The sequence below is a fragment of the Chelonia mydas genome, chromosome 21 (genome assembly GCF_015237465.2).
Source record: "Chelonia mydas isolate rCheMyd1 chromosome 21, rCheMyd1.pri.v2, whole genome shotgun sequence".
In the NCBI taxonomy this organism is placed as follows: Eukaryota; Metazoa; Chordata; order Testudines; family Cheloniidae; genus Chelonia; species Chelonia mydas.
Genome location: NC_051261.2, coordinates 5,542,348 through 5,557,304, shown reverse-complemented (window position 1 = coordinate 5,557,304; position 14,957 = coordinate 5,542,348). Strand labels below are relative to the sequence as shown.

The 14,957-nt window shown below is 42.5% G+C and overlaps 2 protein-coding genes across 36 annotated transcripts in view; one reads left to right on the top strand and one right to left on the bottom strand.

The window, feature by feature from the left end:
- Nucleotides 1-3,369: 3,369 nt before the first annotated feature.
- YOD1 (YOD1 deubiquitinase) lies at nt 3,370-9,323 on the bottom strand. 3 transcript variants are annotated; one of them, XR_006286829.1, is made up of 3 exons: nt 9,034-9,316; nt 6,944-7,725; nt 3,370-6,011 (listed from the first exon to the last, which is right to left on the bottom strand). XR_006286829.1 is itself a non-coding variant. In XM_037884780.2 (2 exons), the coding sequence occupies exons 1-2, from the start codon at nt 9,239-9,241 to the stop codon at nt 7,019-7,021; spliced, it is 915 nt and encodes a 304-aa protein (XP_037740708.1). In that variant the 5' UTR covers nt 9,242-9,323; the 3' UTR covers nt 3,370-7,018. The 3 variants fall into 3 exon arrangements, 1 of the variants encoding a protein (XP_037740708.1); XR_005223199.2 differs by having other exon boundaries at nt 6,948-7,725; nt 9,034-9,315; XM_037884780.2 differs by having other exon boundaries at nt 3,370-7,725; nt 9,034-9,323.
- A 141-nt stretch (nt 9,324-9,464) lies between these two features.
- PFKFB2 (6-phosphofructo-2-kinase/fructose-2,6-biphosphatase 2) overlaps nt 9,465-14,957 on the top strand; it is a 36,343-nt gene continuing 30,850 nt past the window's right edge. For 5 of the 33 annotated variants that reach the window (XR_006286825.1, XR_006286826.1, XM_043533497.1 and 2 more), the window contains exons 1-4: nt 9,803-10,059; nt 10,613-10,847; nt 13,484-13,609; nt 14,568-14,664. Coding sequence is in view for 27 of the 33 variants with exons in the window: in XM_043533497.1 (XP_043389432.1) it covers nt 10,748-10,847; nt 13,484-13,609; nt 14,568-14,664 (323 nt within the window). In the remaining 6 variants the exon portion in view is untranslated. Of the gene's footprint in view, nt 10,848-13,483; nt 13,610-14,567; nt 14,665-14,957 lie in introns of all 33 variants that reach the window. The other 28 variants (XR_006286824.1, XR_006286822.1, XR_006286823.1 and 25 more) reach the window with 22 other exon arrangements.

The following is a 14,957-nucleotide window of genomic DNA, read 5'->3' as shown; positions in this document are numbered from 1 at the left end:
CGATCTCTTCCCCCTCTTATTTTCCTGTAGTACAAAGGACACTGCAGCGATTGTCAAGCTGGGAAGATGTAAGTTTAACAACTACTTGGTTGCCAGTCATTCATTACAAATAACTTCATGGTGCTTGGAATCAGAGTAAAAAAGCAGTGATTTCCCCACCCCTCCACTGTTGTTTTACTTCACTCAGTCCAAGCCAGAACTGGAAGGTAATAGTGAAAACTGGAGGCCCAATCTCATTTAAAACTGAAAGGATGACAGATTGCTTACATTTAAGGTGTAGCTACAATTTTCAAGTTATGTCCTGTTAAAAAGGGCAATGCAGCTTTTAGTAATACATAGTACAAAACTAGAAGTGCGTTTCTGAAAACAAACATTTAAGTAAGTCACGGAATGACAATTATGCTAGAAATAGCAGCTAGTTCCCAACGTTTTGTGGGGCAGCTAACTGCCCAGGATGTTGAGTCAACATGGACTTAATTTTGATAGGCAATACAATCCTTGCTGCAAAAATATAGTAATGTGTGCGGAAACGTTTTGATCATCACGAGCATATCACTCTGCCCCACACATACCATTTTGTCTATGTACTTCATTTTCAGGACAATGTAGGCAGTCAACTAGAGAAATATAGTACCAGACTCTTGACTAGATAATGGGTTTTAGTGCAAATTTCACTTTCAGCACATGAAGGACAGCACTTAAGTGATTTCTGCTGCAAGGAAAAGAAGGCTGCTTACAAAACCCCCTGGCACTGGACAGATTCCCCTATAGGGTTTACCAAAGCCAGCTGAAATGAGTTAAAACTGCAACTGCCTTGTCTTCACAAGCTTCGTAATATGTGGTTAGTTTAACATGGGTTACACATACCTTTTCTCCTACTGAAGACAAGGCCATATAAGAACATATGTAGTTTTGGAAGCTCATTAGTGTTAAACTATCTTCTTTACCAAGGGGAGAATAGGTACCCTAATATAGATGCAGTTCAAAATTTAGTAACTCCCCCCCTCCCCCTGCTGGTATTAGCTCATCTTAAGTGATCACTCTCCTTACAGTGTGTATGATAACACCCTTGTTTCATGTTCTCTGTTTTATATAAATCTCCCCACTGTATTTTCCACTGAATGCATCCAATGAAGTGAGCTGTAAAGCTTATGCTCAAATAAATTGGTTAGTCTCTAAGGTGCCACAAGTACTCCTTTTCTTTTTCCTAGTACTTGTCATTCAGATCCTGATTGGGTGAAGAAGATGGGATTTTTACTTGTCAAACTACAGTACTCAGTTGGGGTAAACAATCTTGCAAATTTATTAGTTCAGATAGGCTGAGCACAGTCTATTCATCATTCATATGCATAAAATTTACAAATTGAAAGGGAAGATTCGTTAACACCACCCTCTGGTGTTAAGAAATGAGAAATACATAGAGTGCATGAGATTGACCAAGTATGCTGATGCCTTAGAAAATAGACCTCATTGTACAAAAACCCATGTAATGGTTCTATAGTTATTCCATTGTTTTTGTACACCAAGCAACCAGTGAAAATCTTATGCAGAAGACAAATGGTTTACCCAACACATTGTTCACTTTATTTTTCCCACTATAAGCAACGTGAATATACAGCATCATACAGATTTAAAAGTAAAATAATGCAATGTTCAAAATGGCAAATTCAAAAGGCTTCAGATGTACAAGTTGCCTTTTGTATAGTCCTCACAGGAATGACATACTGAATGAAAATGCTGGAAAATACGATTGGACAAATATGCCACAACGACAGGATTCTGATGTGAACTTGCGTGCATAGTAGACTCAAGTTACTAACATGGTATTTTGCGACACCAAAAGCCTCCTTTTCTGTCTCTTGCCATCTGGGACAGCTTTCCTCTCTTTAGCTTCTGACAACCGTGCCCTTCTACCTTAACTACATCCTATGCGCCTTTCAGTAGTATTCTGAATTTGCTAAAGGTTACATTGTCTAAGCGGGCTGGTAAGAAGTATTCTATTTTTTAAATTTAACTACGATATATTAAATCTCTTGCAATCAAGAGTGGGAAACAATTATACAGCTTTGTCCTTTCGTATATGACTGAAACTCCAGTGTGGTGTAGTGCTTCATGCTCTTATGCGTGTACGGTATGCTTCAGACTACTTTGTCCGCAGCATTTACCACGGCACAATATAGCAACCGGAGGTGAAACACCTCCATTAAAGTCAAAGACAAAACTTGCATTGCCTTCACTGAAGGTATGACATCACCCCATGGTTTTTGCAGGCATCCATTTCTCAGCCTTATGCACAAGAGAAGACTCTTCCAGGTCTTTTGATTCTTGTCCAAAACAAACTCCTTTTAAAGTATCAAAGCTAACAGTCTGTAACTAGCACACGAAAGATTGTGCAAAGTCACTTCATTTAGTCAAAAAGTGCTTTTTGAACTGAAGTGCTTAAAAAAAAAAAGTACATTGTTAACAGAGGTGGGTAACAACAAAGTTACATTGTAACAACTCTTGTACCTTTTTTTTGTCCACAGTAACTTTAATCATCCATTTCTTAACTGAAGGCAGAGAGGATAAGGTGTTAGCAGGGAAGATGGACTGTCCCATTTCTTAGGTGGAGTGTCTCAAAAGCAGGATAAAGGGCTTCTAGTCCATTTCTAATGCCTTTTAATTCTACACAGCAAGCCTCTAGTCAGCAAGTACCTACTGAAACAGGTAATAGCCCCATACTTGGGAACTTCTTTCATGTGCCTAGCTAATCTGAGAAACATATGGGGAGTCCCCTCTTAGGTTTGCACACCTTTCTTGAGGGTGTGAGAGCCTTTGCAGATCTAGTGAGTTTTATAAGAAGGGGATCTGAAGGTGGAAGCTTGGAAAATGCTTTACAGAATGAATTTACATAAATCTCGTGCTGTTCAAAAATGCTTCATAGAAAGTGCTCCTTAGTGAATTAGATGCATTTTCCATTTACATTACAAAAGACATCATGCAGTATTTATAGAGTCCAAGTTTCAAAAGTTAATCTAATTGCTCTTCCAAACCCCTGGCTGAGACTATATTAAATGCACTTCCATTTAGAAGTGATTTATTTTTCATACATTGAACAATTTTACATTGTTGAATGTCACGTACACTTTAATGGACCTTACAAGAATGCGATAGTGTTTTGACTGTCTCAAAACTCTACTTGTCCATGAATTCTACAGAAAAGCTATATTACAAGCACTTATTTGCCTTTGGAACTAGCTAACTGCAAGGGGCCAGGTGTGTGTTAGTGGCTTGTGAAGACTAATTCATGCTCCATTCACTTATTCAGGTATTTCCACCACTATAACTAAACCCCAAGACCTGAGCCACAAATGAACACTACATCAAAAATACGCATGCATAAATCACATTTTTATTGGTGCAATAATGTTTTGCAATATAGGGCACATTGAAAGAAATATACTTAAACAACCTGTGCTAATGATAAAACAGGATGTTATGTCACTGGAATACATGGGTATGCTTTTAGTATCAAGATTTTTAGAAATTGTTCACTGTCAGTTATTTTACTGCAACACCACACTTACTTCAGGCTAGGTCCCTGCAAAACACTGCTAAACATGTAAACTTTGACAAGCTTTTAAAGTGCTGTGAAAATCATGAGATGTGCATTTCTTCATGCAATATAAAATGTTTGTGAAAGGCCACATGATTAGAGTAGGTTAAGCTTCTTTCCTCCCTTCTTCAGGAAAAGGAATTGAGTGCTGGTGAAAAGGGCCAGACTGGCAACCTGGAAGCTGAAGTCCTATAATTTAATCAGAGAACTAGTCCTGCACAGGCCAGCTTCAAAAAGGATACTAGTGTGCTTCAACCTTGACAAAGGAATCTTCCTCTGGGGTAGGAAGTTAAGTCTCCATGGCCCATTCAATCCCTAGTCTCAGCTGAAACATTCCACAGGGAAATTAGTGCTAATAATATTTTGGGGAAGTTGTAAGGACATCAGTTCACATCTGATGGTATTCTGGGGTCATTATGGACAGATGACAAGCTTCATCACCAAATGCATTACCTGAGCTTAAGTTCCATGCTGTCTTGAACAACTAATTTTATAAAGTGTCCACAATTAGTATCTTGGAGCTAAAAGTAGTAATGCTTCAGTACAACTCAATTAACAGAGGTGTTGAAAAAGTCACAGGTTGATTCCCCTGAGATAAGGAAATCACACATTATATTTCCATGTCTGTACTGTAAAAAGGGCACACAGATGCTAGTAGTAATCAGATATAATGAAGCTAGCACAAATTTATAAGGTCTTACCATAAGAGAAAACAAGTGAAGTTGCTTTTTCAAATATATATATATTGTAATTTACCCCCCAGAAAATCTAGATTTTCTGCTTGGGAGGAAGGTAACTGACCACTTTCCAGCTCTCAATTTAGATTCTGTAAATGACTCTGCTTTGTTAAAATTCAACGTCTTAATTTTTCCAAGTTAATTGTTACTTGTTCAGATTTTTTTTTAGTGTATTACAGCAGTTCACTGGCGATTTCAGATTCAAATCCATCTGATTTTCTAAGTAACTAAAAACACATTCAAGCGACGAGAATGACACTTGCATTAAACACAATATAGCAAAGATTCAATTAAATAAAGCAGACTTTTTTTTTTTTTTTTTAAGTATTAGAACAGGGCAAACACTTGTGACCATGCTACTTCAGAGATCCATTGCAGATAAAAGTTTGGACTCTGTTACAACGTATGCAAAGATTTATCAAGTCTTATATTGCAGATTCCAGAGCACAGAACTAAAGGATTTTGCAAAAGCCAAAAATCAGTTTGCTGACATGGCACACAATAGTACTTTGCACTTACGTAGCACCATTCATCCAAGCACTTCACAAACATCAATCCATTAGCCTCAATACCTCCGTGAGGTAGATATTATACCCATTTTATAGATGAATATACAGACTGAGGTGTAGCAATTTGTCCAGGGTGTGTCACCCATTCACTGACACAGTTGGGAATATAATGTAGGAGTGACAGTCCCTTGATCTAGTTACTAACCCAAATTCCATCTCAAGTATTTATAATCCAGTATCTATCTTGTTCTGTTGAACTACTGTCTCATTACATTAGCTTTAAGCATCTGCTTCCAGTCAAGCATTAAAAACAGTTTAAAACAAGACTAAAAGCTAAGTGGGCTTAACACTGGCAGCTAACTTGATTTCTGTAACAAACTCATGAGTGCAATGTAATTTAATACAGAGTAAAAATTCTGGTCCGTTATACCCTTGGTAATTATACTATTTATATACTACTTTGTTTAGGCCTTAATGCAGCAAGACACCTATGCACATGTAACTATGAGCACATTCCTAGTTCCACTGAGGGTCCACAGAATAATCCCTACGCTTAGATATGCATGAGGGCTCCAATTCAGAAAATTACTTAAGCAGGTGCTTAAGGGGGCCTTCCTGAATCAGGGTTTTAGCTAGGATAGCCTTAATAACTTGTGTTCGTCTTTGAATAACTAGAAGTTTCCATTCCTGAACCTGACACACTGCTACTTCATTATGAAGATCTGTATCTTTGTTCCCCATTTGCACAAACATTCAGAAGGTATTTCAGACCCAAACAAAGTAAGAAAACATGGCTAAAAGAGTTTAAATGCCTTAACACACACACTGAGGCATTCTAAAAAAATAAGTTCAGTAATATGCACATCTACTGCATCGTTAATTTAGATCTCAAAGCACGCTACATTAAGCCTCACAATCCCCCATGAGATTTCTTTATTTGTACCAGTTTTGACATCCCTGCTTTTGTCATTTCAGAAGTAAAGCATTTTACCTAGCTTATTTTGTTATGAAAAACTGCTCCATTCCTTATTAGAATAGAGGTCTTGCTACTTAATCACTGGAGAGAAATCAAGCAAGCTAACGGGCATTGGCAGAATGCAAACAAAGAAACTTCAAGTTTTTCCCTTTTGGATAAATGCTCTGACCTTCTGAAAAAAACAAGCCTTTGACCTGTAAAAAAAATGAGAACCAACGATTAAAAAGTGCTAACACAATATTTGGAGCCTGGTACTGCTTAACACTTTCCGCGGCCACAAGATCGGCCACATTTTAGCAAAACTAAATTTTAATGTTTAACCAATACGATCTGTAATTTGAATCTGAACTATTGTAATTCCTTCTTGCTGGAATTGAGATCATATTGTTACTGAGGATCCAAGTATTTCAAGAAACATGCCAACATCCTGATGCAGTGTAAACAGAGGGGTTGACAGTTAATTTTCAAGCAACTAAACTACATTTCAAGTAATATCTATGGAAAAATATTAAGATTATTGGGTATTTAACTCTACTCAATTTTAAAAAGGCTTTCAGTACAGCCACTATCAGACTGTACATTCTACTTTTGTTCATTCTGACCTAAAGCAGCAGGGCAACTTTGGTGTTACCTTTTCTATATGAAGTATGCACTGTAGGCATCTCTGCTGCAAAAATTGCCTGAATGTGTAAGAGTTACTATGTAACTCATCATACAAAATGCTGATAGGCTCATGAATATGCTAAACTGTAAGACCAGTTTAGAAGTACTGAAAGATAACTAAACCCAATAATTCAGAGTTTAGATTTCAACTGTGTTATTCTAAGTCTATGTAACTCTAGGTACAGTATTGTGTGTATGTCCAGCCATGTCACACAGCAGCTTCTCCATCAGAAAATAAGGTTCTTCAGGAGTCAGGACTTTTAGCTGCTAACATACAACAAACAGCTGCCAGTTACTTTAAAAATCAGCATGCAAGTTACCTATTTCAAACTAGTTGGGAAGAGAGGTATGCAGTAGAGACACTATCTGTAAACCTGCACACTAACCGTAACAAACCTGTGCGTCTCAATCATTAAGTTAATAGGGCTTTTCAAGCTTTGTGAAGGGAGTTTTTTATGCTTACATACAGCTTATCTGAAAACCCAGAATCTTATTCTGGAGCAGTGAGGTAGTAGATGTAACCATCCTCATGTAGATGTCACACTTCTCCAAAGTTCGCATGCCCAGTCTCCTTGGCATGTTCTCTGGCTTCCACTTGTCCAGTTAGACCCTTCTGGCACACCATGCATCTTAGTGTAAAGCGATTTACATCCGTAAACTGCCTCTTTCGTCTGGCTTCATCTGCTAATTCCAATGCTTGTGCAAGAACAACATCATCATTTGTTGAGAAAATGGTCAGGGGAGGGATGTCTGAGTCAGGGATTTTACGTTCAAGTGGATCATAATGAATCCCATCATAAATCAGAAGGACCCGCCTAGCATAGCCAGCATCTTCCCCAAAACGGTCAATTCTGACTGTCTGTGTATCAACTACACAGATTTCACACTGATAAAACTTAGACAGAATGGATACTTCGATGGCTCCTCCCCACGTATCTTCTCTTCTGATCCACTCACAATACTCTTCATTGGTTTTCCCTAGTACTGCCTCACAATAGGACTCCGGATCACTTGCCACTATCTGGGCTATAAGACTGCGCATCTCCGGAGCACATGCTGGATCATAAATGCCTCCCTCTACCACATAGAATATGCTTGTGAAGAGACAGGAGTTATCTGCTGGAACAACCCTCCTTGCAAGTACAGGCAGTGCTTCCCTGACCAAAGTAGAGACACTCCTTTTTGCAACTACAGGTGACTCAGTCTTGGGTTTGGTTGTGTCCTCTTCAACTATTAGAGTATCACCTGTCAAAAATAAAGAATCAAGAATTGTGAGGACTAGGAAGATGAAATGCAGCATTGATTCACCAAAGTGCACTACAAATAGAAAGGAAAAACTGCAAATACAGACAAGCAAATCATTTAAAGTCTCCAGTATATCATGCCTCAGTTCTCTGACAGAATCAGATCACCATAATAGAAAGCATTACAGATTAAATAAATTACATAAGAAGCCACAGCATGATGCACAAGATAATGGTAGGTTTGGGATATCACTGTATATTGCTGGTTCAGATAAAGACACAGGGTTTGTACCGGAGTCTCCAAATTAGCACAGTGGTTAATGTTTTCAAGTTTACCGTCTAAATCTGGAAGATGAGTGATACTCAATCCCTTTCATTTTAGAGTCTCTTGAAAACCTACTTTAGAGGCATTGAAATAGAAGATGTTTACATTTACAGATGCTGATAAACAGGTTCAACAGTTGCTGACAGCACTATTTTGCAATCAATTTTTTATTAAAGGGTGGTAGCCCCAATGTCTCAACCAAGTTTCGGGTAAGGTAATTATGATCTGCTGAAATGCAGTTTCAGTTAGCTATGGCATTCTTTTGCTCTTCCTGTCTTGAACTGTGGAACATTACTGTATGCTGTAGAAAATTAATGTTGTCTTTAAACATCTATTGCCCTTTAACACCAGAGAGGGCCATGGCTTTTGCTATATGTTCTTTACACTGTGTTGAAGCAGGCTCATAAGGTTTTAATATTTGAAGAGGAAATTAAATAAGCCACGCAAAGGAAATGCATGCTAAGCCATAGCACTTTCAGGGAGTCATGAGCATGATCAGAGGAGTTCAGAGGGGCAACCGGAGCATACTTTTAACCCTACAGTCTCGACAACATCCATTCTAGAATTCAAGGGTCAAACACCACATACTTCTATGCACAATCCTCTCCCCTCCACCCATCTGGTCCCCGAGGGCTCAAGAGGCAGAAAGAGCAGACACAGGCCAAGGACCCCCTCCTCAGACCAGCTGTGCCCGGCGGGGCACACAGCACCCTCTCCGCACTTTGGGACTCACCCCCCGAAAGCTGGCTTCGGCCTTTAGGGACCACTCCCACCACCCACCCCGCGCCCGAGGGAGGGGAGGGGAGGGGAGGGGAGGGGAGAGGAGACGCTGCCCCGCAGCCTGCCCCCCCCCGCCGGCGAGCTGCCCCGCCCACGATGGGGGCGCCCAGGAGCCCCCCAGGCTCAGGCCTGTCACCTGAGCCCGGGCAGCGGCAGCCCCCCGGCCCCGCCCGCCAGGGAAGCGGCAGTCCCCACGCCCCTCACCTGAGTGGATGCCGAGCTCCCCCAGCCGCCGCTCCCCGTCGCTCAGGTCCAGGCTCCGCGGGGGGAAGCCGAGCAGGAGGCGCTGGGCCGGGGCGGGCACCCCGGTGAGGGCGGCCAGGGCGGCCTGCAGCTCCCGGAGGCGGGAATGCGCTGTGAGGCCGGGCAGCGGGTGGGAGCCGCTCCGGGCCTTGCAGCGCAGCCGCAGCATCCTCCTCCAGGCCGGGGCCTCCCGGCTCTGCGGCCCGAGCAAAATGGCCGGGGCGGCTGCCCCGCCACGTCTCGCGACGCTTCCGCCCTGGCTCGCTATTGGCTGCGCGCCCGGCGCCCGCCCCCCCCCCCACAACCTGCGGGCGCTCCTCGCGCGCCCGCAGCGCAGCCAATCCGCAGCTTGGGGTGGAACGCTCGAGACGCCCTTTCTGCCGTCACAAGCCCACGAGGAGTCTCACGGTCGAGGGGACACGTGACTGCGCTCTGCCTCCCTGCGGTCAAGGTGGACGAGCAGCGGGTGGGCTCCGGTCTCACCTCGTTTGCGTCATTGCATCTTATTTGCATACCAGAAGCACCTGCTCTTGTCTCCCTTCGCCGTTCACTGCAGCACACGGGAGCGGGCTGAGCTCATTTACATGCTGTTTGTCTGCAGGCCCATCTGCATCTCATTTGCACCCTCTGCCGCTGGGCCGTTTGCAGGTCAAGGCCTAGTCCAACTGTTCCCCCCCCCCCCCGCGCCCTTGGTGCCACAGGTCTCCCCCCTCCCCGCCCCGCGCGTCCTTGCCCAGCAGAGCTGTCGCGCGGCGTCGTGGTCACGTGGGCGCCTCATTAGCATGCCGATTGCCTCTCGTTCCCGGTCCGCCGGCTGGCGGAGTCACCTGGGCGGCGCGCGGGGGGCGCGCGGGCTCCTGCTGCAGTGCGGGGCGGCGCGAGCCGCCCGCTGCGTCCCTGCCCCTGCGGCTGCGGGAGGCTCCTGGCCGGTCTTGGAGGCTCGCCGCGCTTGGCAGGTGCCGCCGCCTGGCTTCCCGCCCCTTCCCGGTACGTCTCAGCGCGGAACCCGGTCCCGGGCTCGGGCTGAAGAAGGCGGGGGGGGTTGCGCCTCAGTTTCCCCTGCGCTGCAAGCGGGTGTGTCTGGGGGGGGCTCTGCTGCAGGGCGGCACCCGGTGAAGGGCCGAAATCCTGCAGCGGGGCTTGCGAGTGCCTGGCTGGGAGACCTGCCCCCTGCTCAGAGGATGCTGTCAAGCCAGCGGGGATTATTTCCCAGCCGGGGCATCTCGGGGACTGGCCCCCTAACGCAGTGCCTGGGCAGCTGCATAATGACTTTGGGAGGTTGGGGGAAGGCTGTTCCTTTATATTTGTAATGACTGACGCGCCAGGGGCAAAAGTAGGTGCGCTCCCTAGTTCCCCCCCTTCTATTCCCGGGCTGCGATGGTGCATTAATGTCCCAGCCGAGGGGTGTGTTTTTTTTCCTCCTCTGCTTCATTTTTCTGTGCTTTGCGTTATCTTGTAGCAACTATATATGTTACGAGCCGCTGTTGACCTTGGACGACTGCGCTGAGACTGTTCTATGGCTTCCTTTCCCTCCCACCAGGAACGGCCCAGATAAGCTGCTATGCGTCTTCTTGTATCCTGCCTACCGGATTTCACAAGGATTTGTTTCTTGGTTTGTCTTTTCTTTTCCAAGAGCCTGAAGGTCCAACACTGACCCAGTGTGTGATTAGCAGCAATGTCAGGACATAGAGCATTAGTTCCAGAGCAGAACAGCAGCAGCAGCAGCAGCCAGGAAAACAAAACTTCAAATATGCGAGTCTCAGAAAAAAAGTGCTGTGAGTATTTGTGACAGTCTTGAGGAAAGTAGATCTTGCGTCTTGTAATTAATTTCTCTTTTACCTCTTTTTATCGCTTCTAGCTCAGTGCAGTAGTAAAGACAAATACAATTTCATCCTTAGTGCAGCTCTGTAGACTTCGGTGGCATTACACCAGGAATGAATTTAGGCCTATCCAGAATCCTGAAATGAGCTGCACGTGAGTGCAGGAGCTTTTTTTTTTTTTTTTTTTTTAATCCTCCTAACATGCACCACTTTTGTTTTTAAGTCTTTAACATAAACGTCTTGAATGATTTTACTTTTTCTGACTCCATAGCTGAATTGTATCCCCCATGCAACCCTCATTACAACAGTGGCAGTGCTGGCTTCCGCCATGCAACCTCCTCAAAGGGCTTCAGCTCTGATTTGGAGGGCTGCTCAACTGTAACGTGTTTTTATGATGTCCACTTGGAACTGAGATCCCCAGAAATAATTCCGTGTTGGCTCCTAAAGAGGTACTTCACGGGCTTATAACTGTTTACAATTCTTGTTTGTATCACTTCTATCCAGGTATGTTTGTTACATGTTTTGCTCTTTTGGACAAATGTTTACCTTGCAAAACATTATTAACTTGAAATTCAGCTGTTTAAAAAGGAAATCTGTTTTAATGTAGATTGGAGTTTTAATGTAATCTCTGTTCCTGAAAGCCGCCCACATGTACTAGGCAACAAGTAGCACAACTGTACTGAACGGTGGTTTAAAATAGCCCACCATGAAACGTTCCATATTTCCATTTAATGTGCTTCATCAGGCAGTGATCTGGGCATGTTACATCTGTGATATGTTGAGCTGATGCCAAACCTAGTGTCTACCAATCTCCATTTAACTCTTTTAACCTAGCCCTTCCAGTCTTCTGTTGTCATAGGCCAGGAACAGATTTCAGCAAAGAATCCCAAAGGTATTTGCTCAGTAGGAAGGACGCACACACACAATACTATGATTTAGGGCTGCATAATCACCAGAGATCTGTTTGATTTTTACTGCTTTCCAAGTATCTCTCCCCCATTGATTTTCACTCCCATTGAATATCTTTATTAGGGATTACTTTTTCTCCACATGTACTAGTTGCACTTATACAGATTACACCCACTTTGTTATTTCCTGCTTATATATTCAACCATGTTGGGTCCCATAACACAGTGTGTTTACTGATGTTTCAAAACCTCCCAGTCTAGGTCACTCTGGGAATTTAAATGTTTACCTCTTCCTCCAGATTCTTTATAAAGCTATTTAAAGGGACATCATCAATATAAAGGTTGTGCTTGTGTCTGACAATGTTTTACCTATAATTGTTGCAAGTAATCCTTAAAATGACTATGACTAAAAGAGACTGGGGGGGAAAAATATTTATTTTTTCCCATTTGTTTATTTTGTGCATTTGACAGCACTTGATACAGATGGCTTCCACAGAGTCAGTTTCCCTGTTGTTTTTGTGCACAGCAACAAGTGAAAGAATAACTGTACTAATAATAGACAAATATGGCTATAAAACTACAAAAAATTGGCATGGGGGCTTGGGGTCAAGTGTAGTGCACAGATATACCTTTAACAGAGTCTTTGAAACTGACTAAATTTACAGCTGGCAAAGCTCAGTCAGTATTGCAGTTAGATTTGCATTTTATCTTGTGTGGCAAAACCATCTCATCAGGCCGTTTAGTTATGGAAAAGACTTGAAATCCTATCTTGTCCATTCAGTTTATATTCACTTGCTCTGACCAGTTTAATTATGGCAACACATGCTACAATATCCCTGTCTATAATCAGTGTCTTTCATGTAGTTCTATAAAATTGAAAGTTTTACTTAATTAGTGGATTAATTAATTAATCTGTTGCTTTTGGGAAATTACGTGATTTGTTTTAAAAAGCTTTTATGCAAAAACAAATAATCAAAAAATCCTGCTTCTCAGCAACAGGCTAAACGTTACTAATTTAGGTTTCAGAGTAACAGCCATGTTAGTCTGTATTCGCAAAAAGAAAAGGAGTACTTGTGGCACCTTAGAGACTAACCAGTTTATTTGAGCATGAGCTTTCGTGAAGTGAAGTGATGAAGTGAGCTGTAGCTCACGAAAGCTCATGCTCAAATAAATTGGTTAGTCTCTAAGGTGCCACAAGTACTCCTTTTCTTGTTACTAATTTAGTTTCTCAGATCATTTGTTGAGTATGTTAGGGAAGGAAATTAGCTTCCTGTCTGCTATCGGTAGAGAAATATGATCTCTTTCATTAAAGAATTTTTCCTATGTCCTTGACAGTTACTGCTTAATAGTTAAATATTTTTAACTCTGACTGACGTATTTTGGCTGACACTTTAGTCACACGTTATTTTCCATGTTCCCGGTGGCTGATCAGTCATTAACCTACTTCATTAGCTAACACCTGAGACAGCCATGCTGTGGTCCAGTGATTGCTATTAACATTTAATTGGATGGAAGGGCATGATAATGAATCCACTGTGTGTTTCATACAGTAAGTAACCTTTTGTGTGGCTGGTAGATGAGCAGAGGCAGTGAGTTACGCCAGAGGTGAATTTGGCTTCAGACTTGGTTTTTGTTCTGAGCTGTTTTAATTAATTTAATGATTTCACCTCCTCTTCTTTGCAGCATGGGCTTCTTATATGACCAACTCCCCTACTTTGATTGTAATGATTGGCCTTCCTGCCCGGGGCAAGACTTATATGTCCAAGAAATTAACACGCTACCTCAACTGGATTGGCGTGCCTACAAAAGGTCAGTATGGATTTTTGTACGTGGTAGCAGAAAGTGATGGATGGGTCACGGAGCTGGCAATGAGACATTTGTTTTAATCCAGCCCAGGGTTAGTCACTGAAAGTTGTCAGAACTTGATAGATACTTTATGGGGTGCTAGCTTCAGTGTTGTCCCATGTGAATAAGAGTCTACAGCATAAAACCTTATTGGCAGTGCTAACAAAGAGCCCAAAGATTCAGTTATCCATAGCAACTGAATTCCACTTGAACCCTTAGAGGTGGTTTCTCCAGGCAGATTGGCAAGGGTCAGTATGTCAGGGAAGCTTTCACTAGTGTTACTCAAGCTGTATCTATTCTGTGCTTAGAGAGGGAACATCATCCCTGTGCCGAGGGCCAGCACAAAACCTGTGCATTACTTAAGTCCTCAAAGTAGGTCTTTTGTGCTTTATAAACCCTTGTGCTGCCCCTCTGCATGGGGGTGAATTTCACTCAGAGGCGTTTGATTTCCAGGGCTGCCAATTTGGTATCTTTTGTGTGAACTAAATTCTTCTTTAGCAAAGTGCATGAGATATTATAAAGCCCCTTCTATTTGACTTGGGTCTCTTCTCCTTTCAGGTGAGTGCATGTAATCCTGCTTAATAGGAATAGGGATTGCACATGAATACACTGATAACTAGGAGAATAGTTATCACAAATGTGGATTAATTTGAGGAGATCTGGGAAAAAGTACGCAAAGAAAATCAGAGATTCTGAAATTCTATGGTGCAGTTTAAGCGTTTCAGATTTCAATCATAAGGAATTTTCATGGTGTTCGCAAAAGTTAATTTGAAGTAAAATTGCTGGAAGATTTTAGCTGGAGGAATAGCTCATAAATTGCTGTATTAATCAAGATAAGGATGCGATTCTCCTCTTGGCTTACAGCCAGGTAACATGTATTTGTGAAATGCTGCAAATCACATGTCTTTTTGTTTTTGTGAAGTGTTTAATCTAGGAGTGTATCGTCGTGAAGCAGTGCAGTCATACAAGTCCTATGATTTTTTCAGGCATGATAACAAAGAAGCCATGAAGATTCGGAAGTAAGTCTGTGTCAGAGGGTGCAACCCAACATGAATAGTAGAGGAAAAAGTTCATATCTCATTCTAAAGTCTGTGCAGCTGGTTTCAGACTATACCTCTGATTGTAGGAAGTAACATTTAATATCAATAGACAAATATGGGGCTAAATTCTGCCACCATTGCTTAGGTTGAGAAGGACTTTATTGCATCAGTACTCCCATTGAATTCAATGGAGACTACTCACAGAGTAAAGGATTACACTGTGTGAATAAAGATAGCAGATTTGGGCCTGCAGTGAATGTTTTGTGGAGTGG

Coding starts and splice junctions, on each gene's coding strand:
- YOD1 (XM_037884780.2), bottom strand. CDS start 9,241: ATGCTGCGGCTGCGCTGCAAGGCCCGGAGCGGCTCCCACCCGCTGCCC. Junction 7,726..9,033: donor GGAGCTCGGCATCCACTCAG/GTGAGGGGCGTG, acceptor TATTTTTGACAG/GTGATACTCTAATAGTTGAA.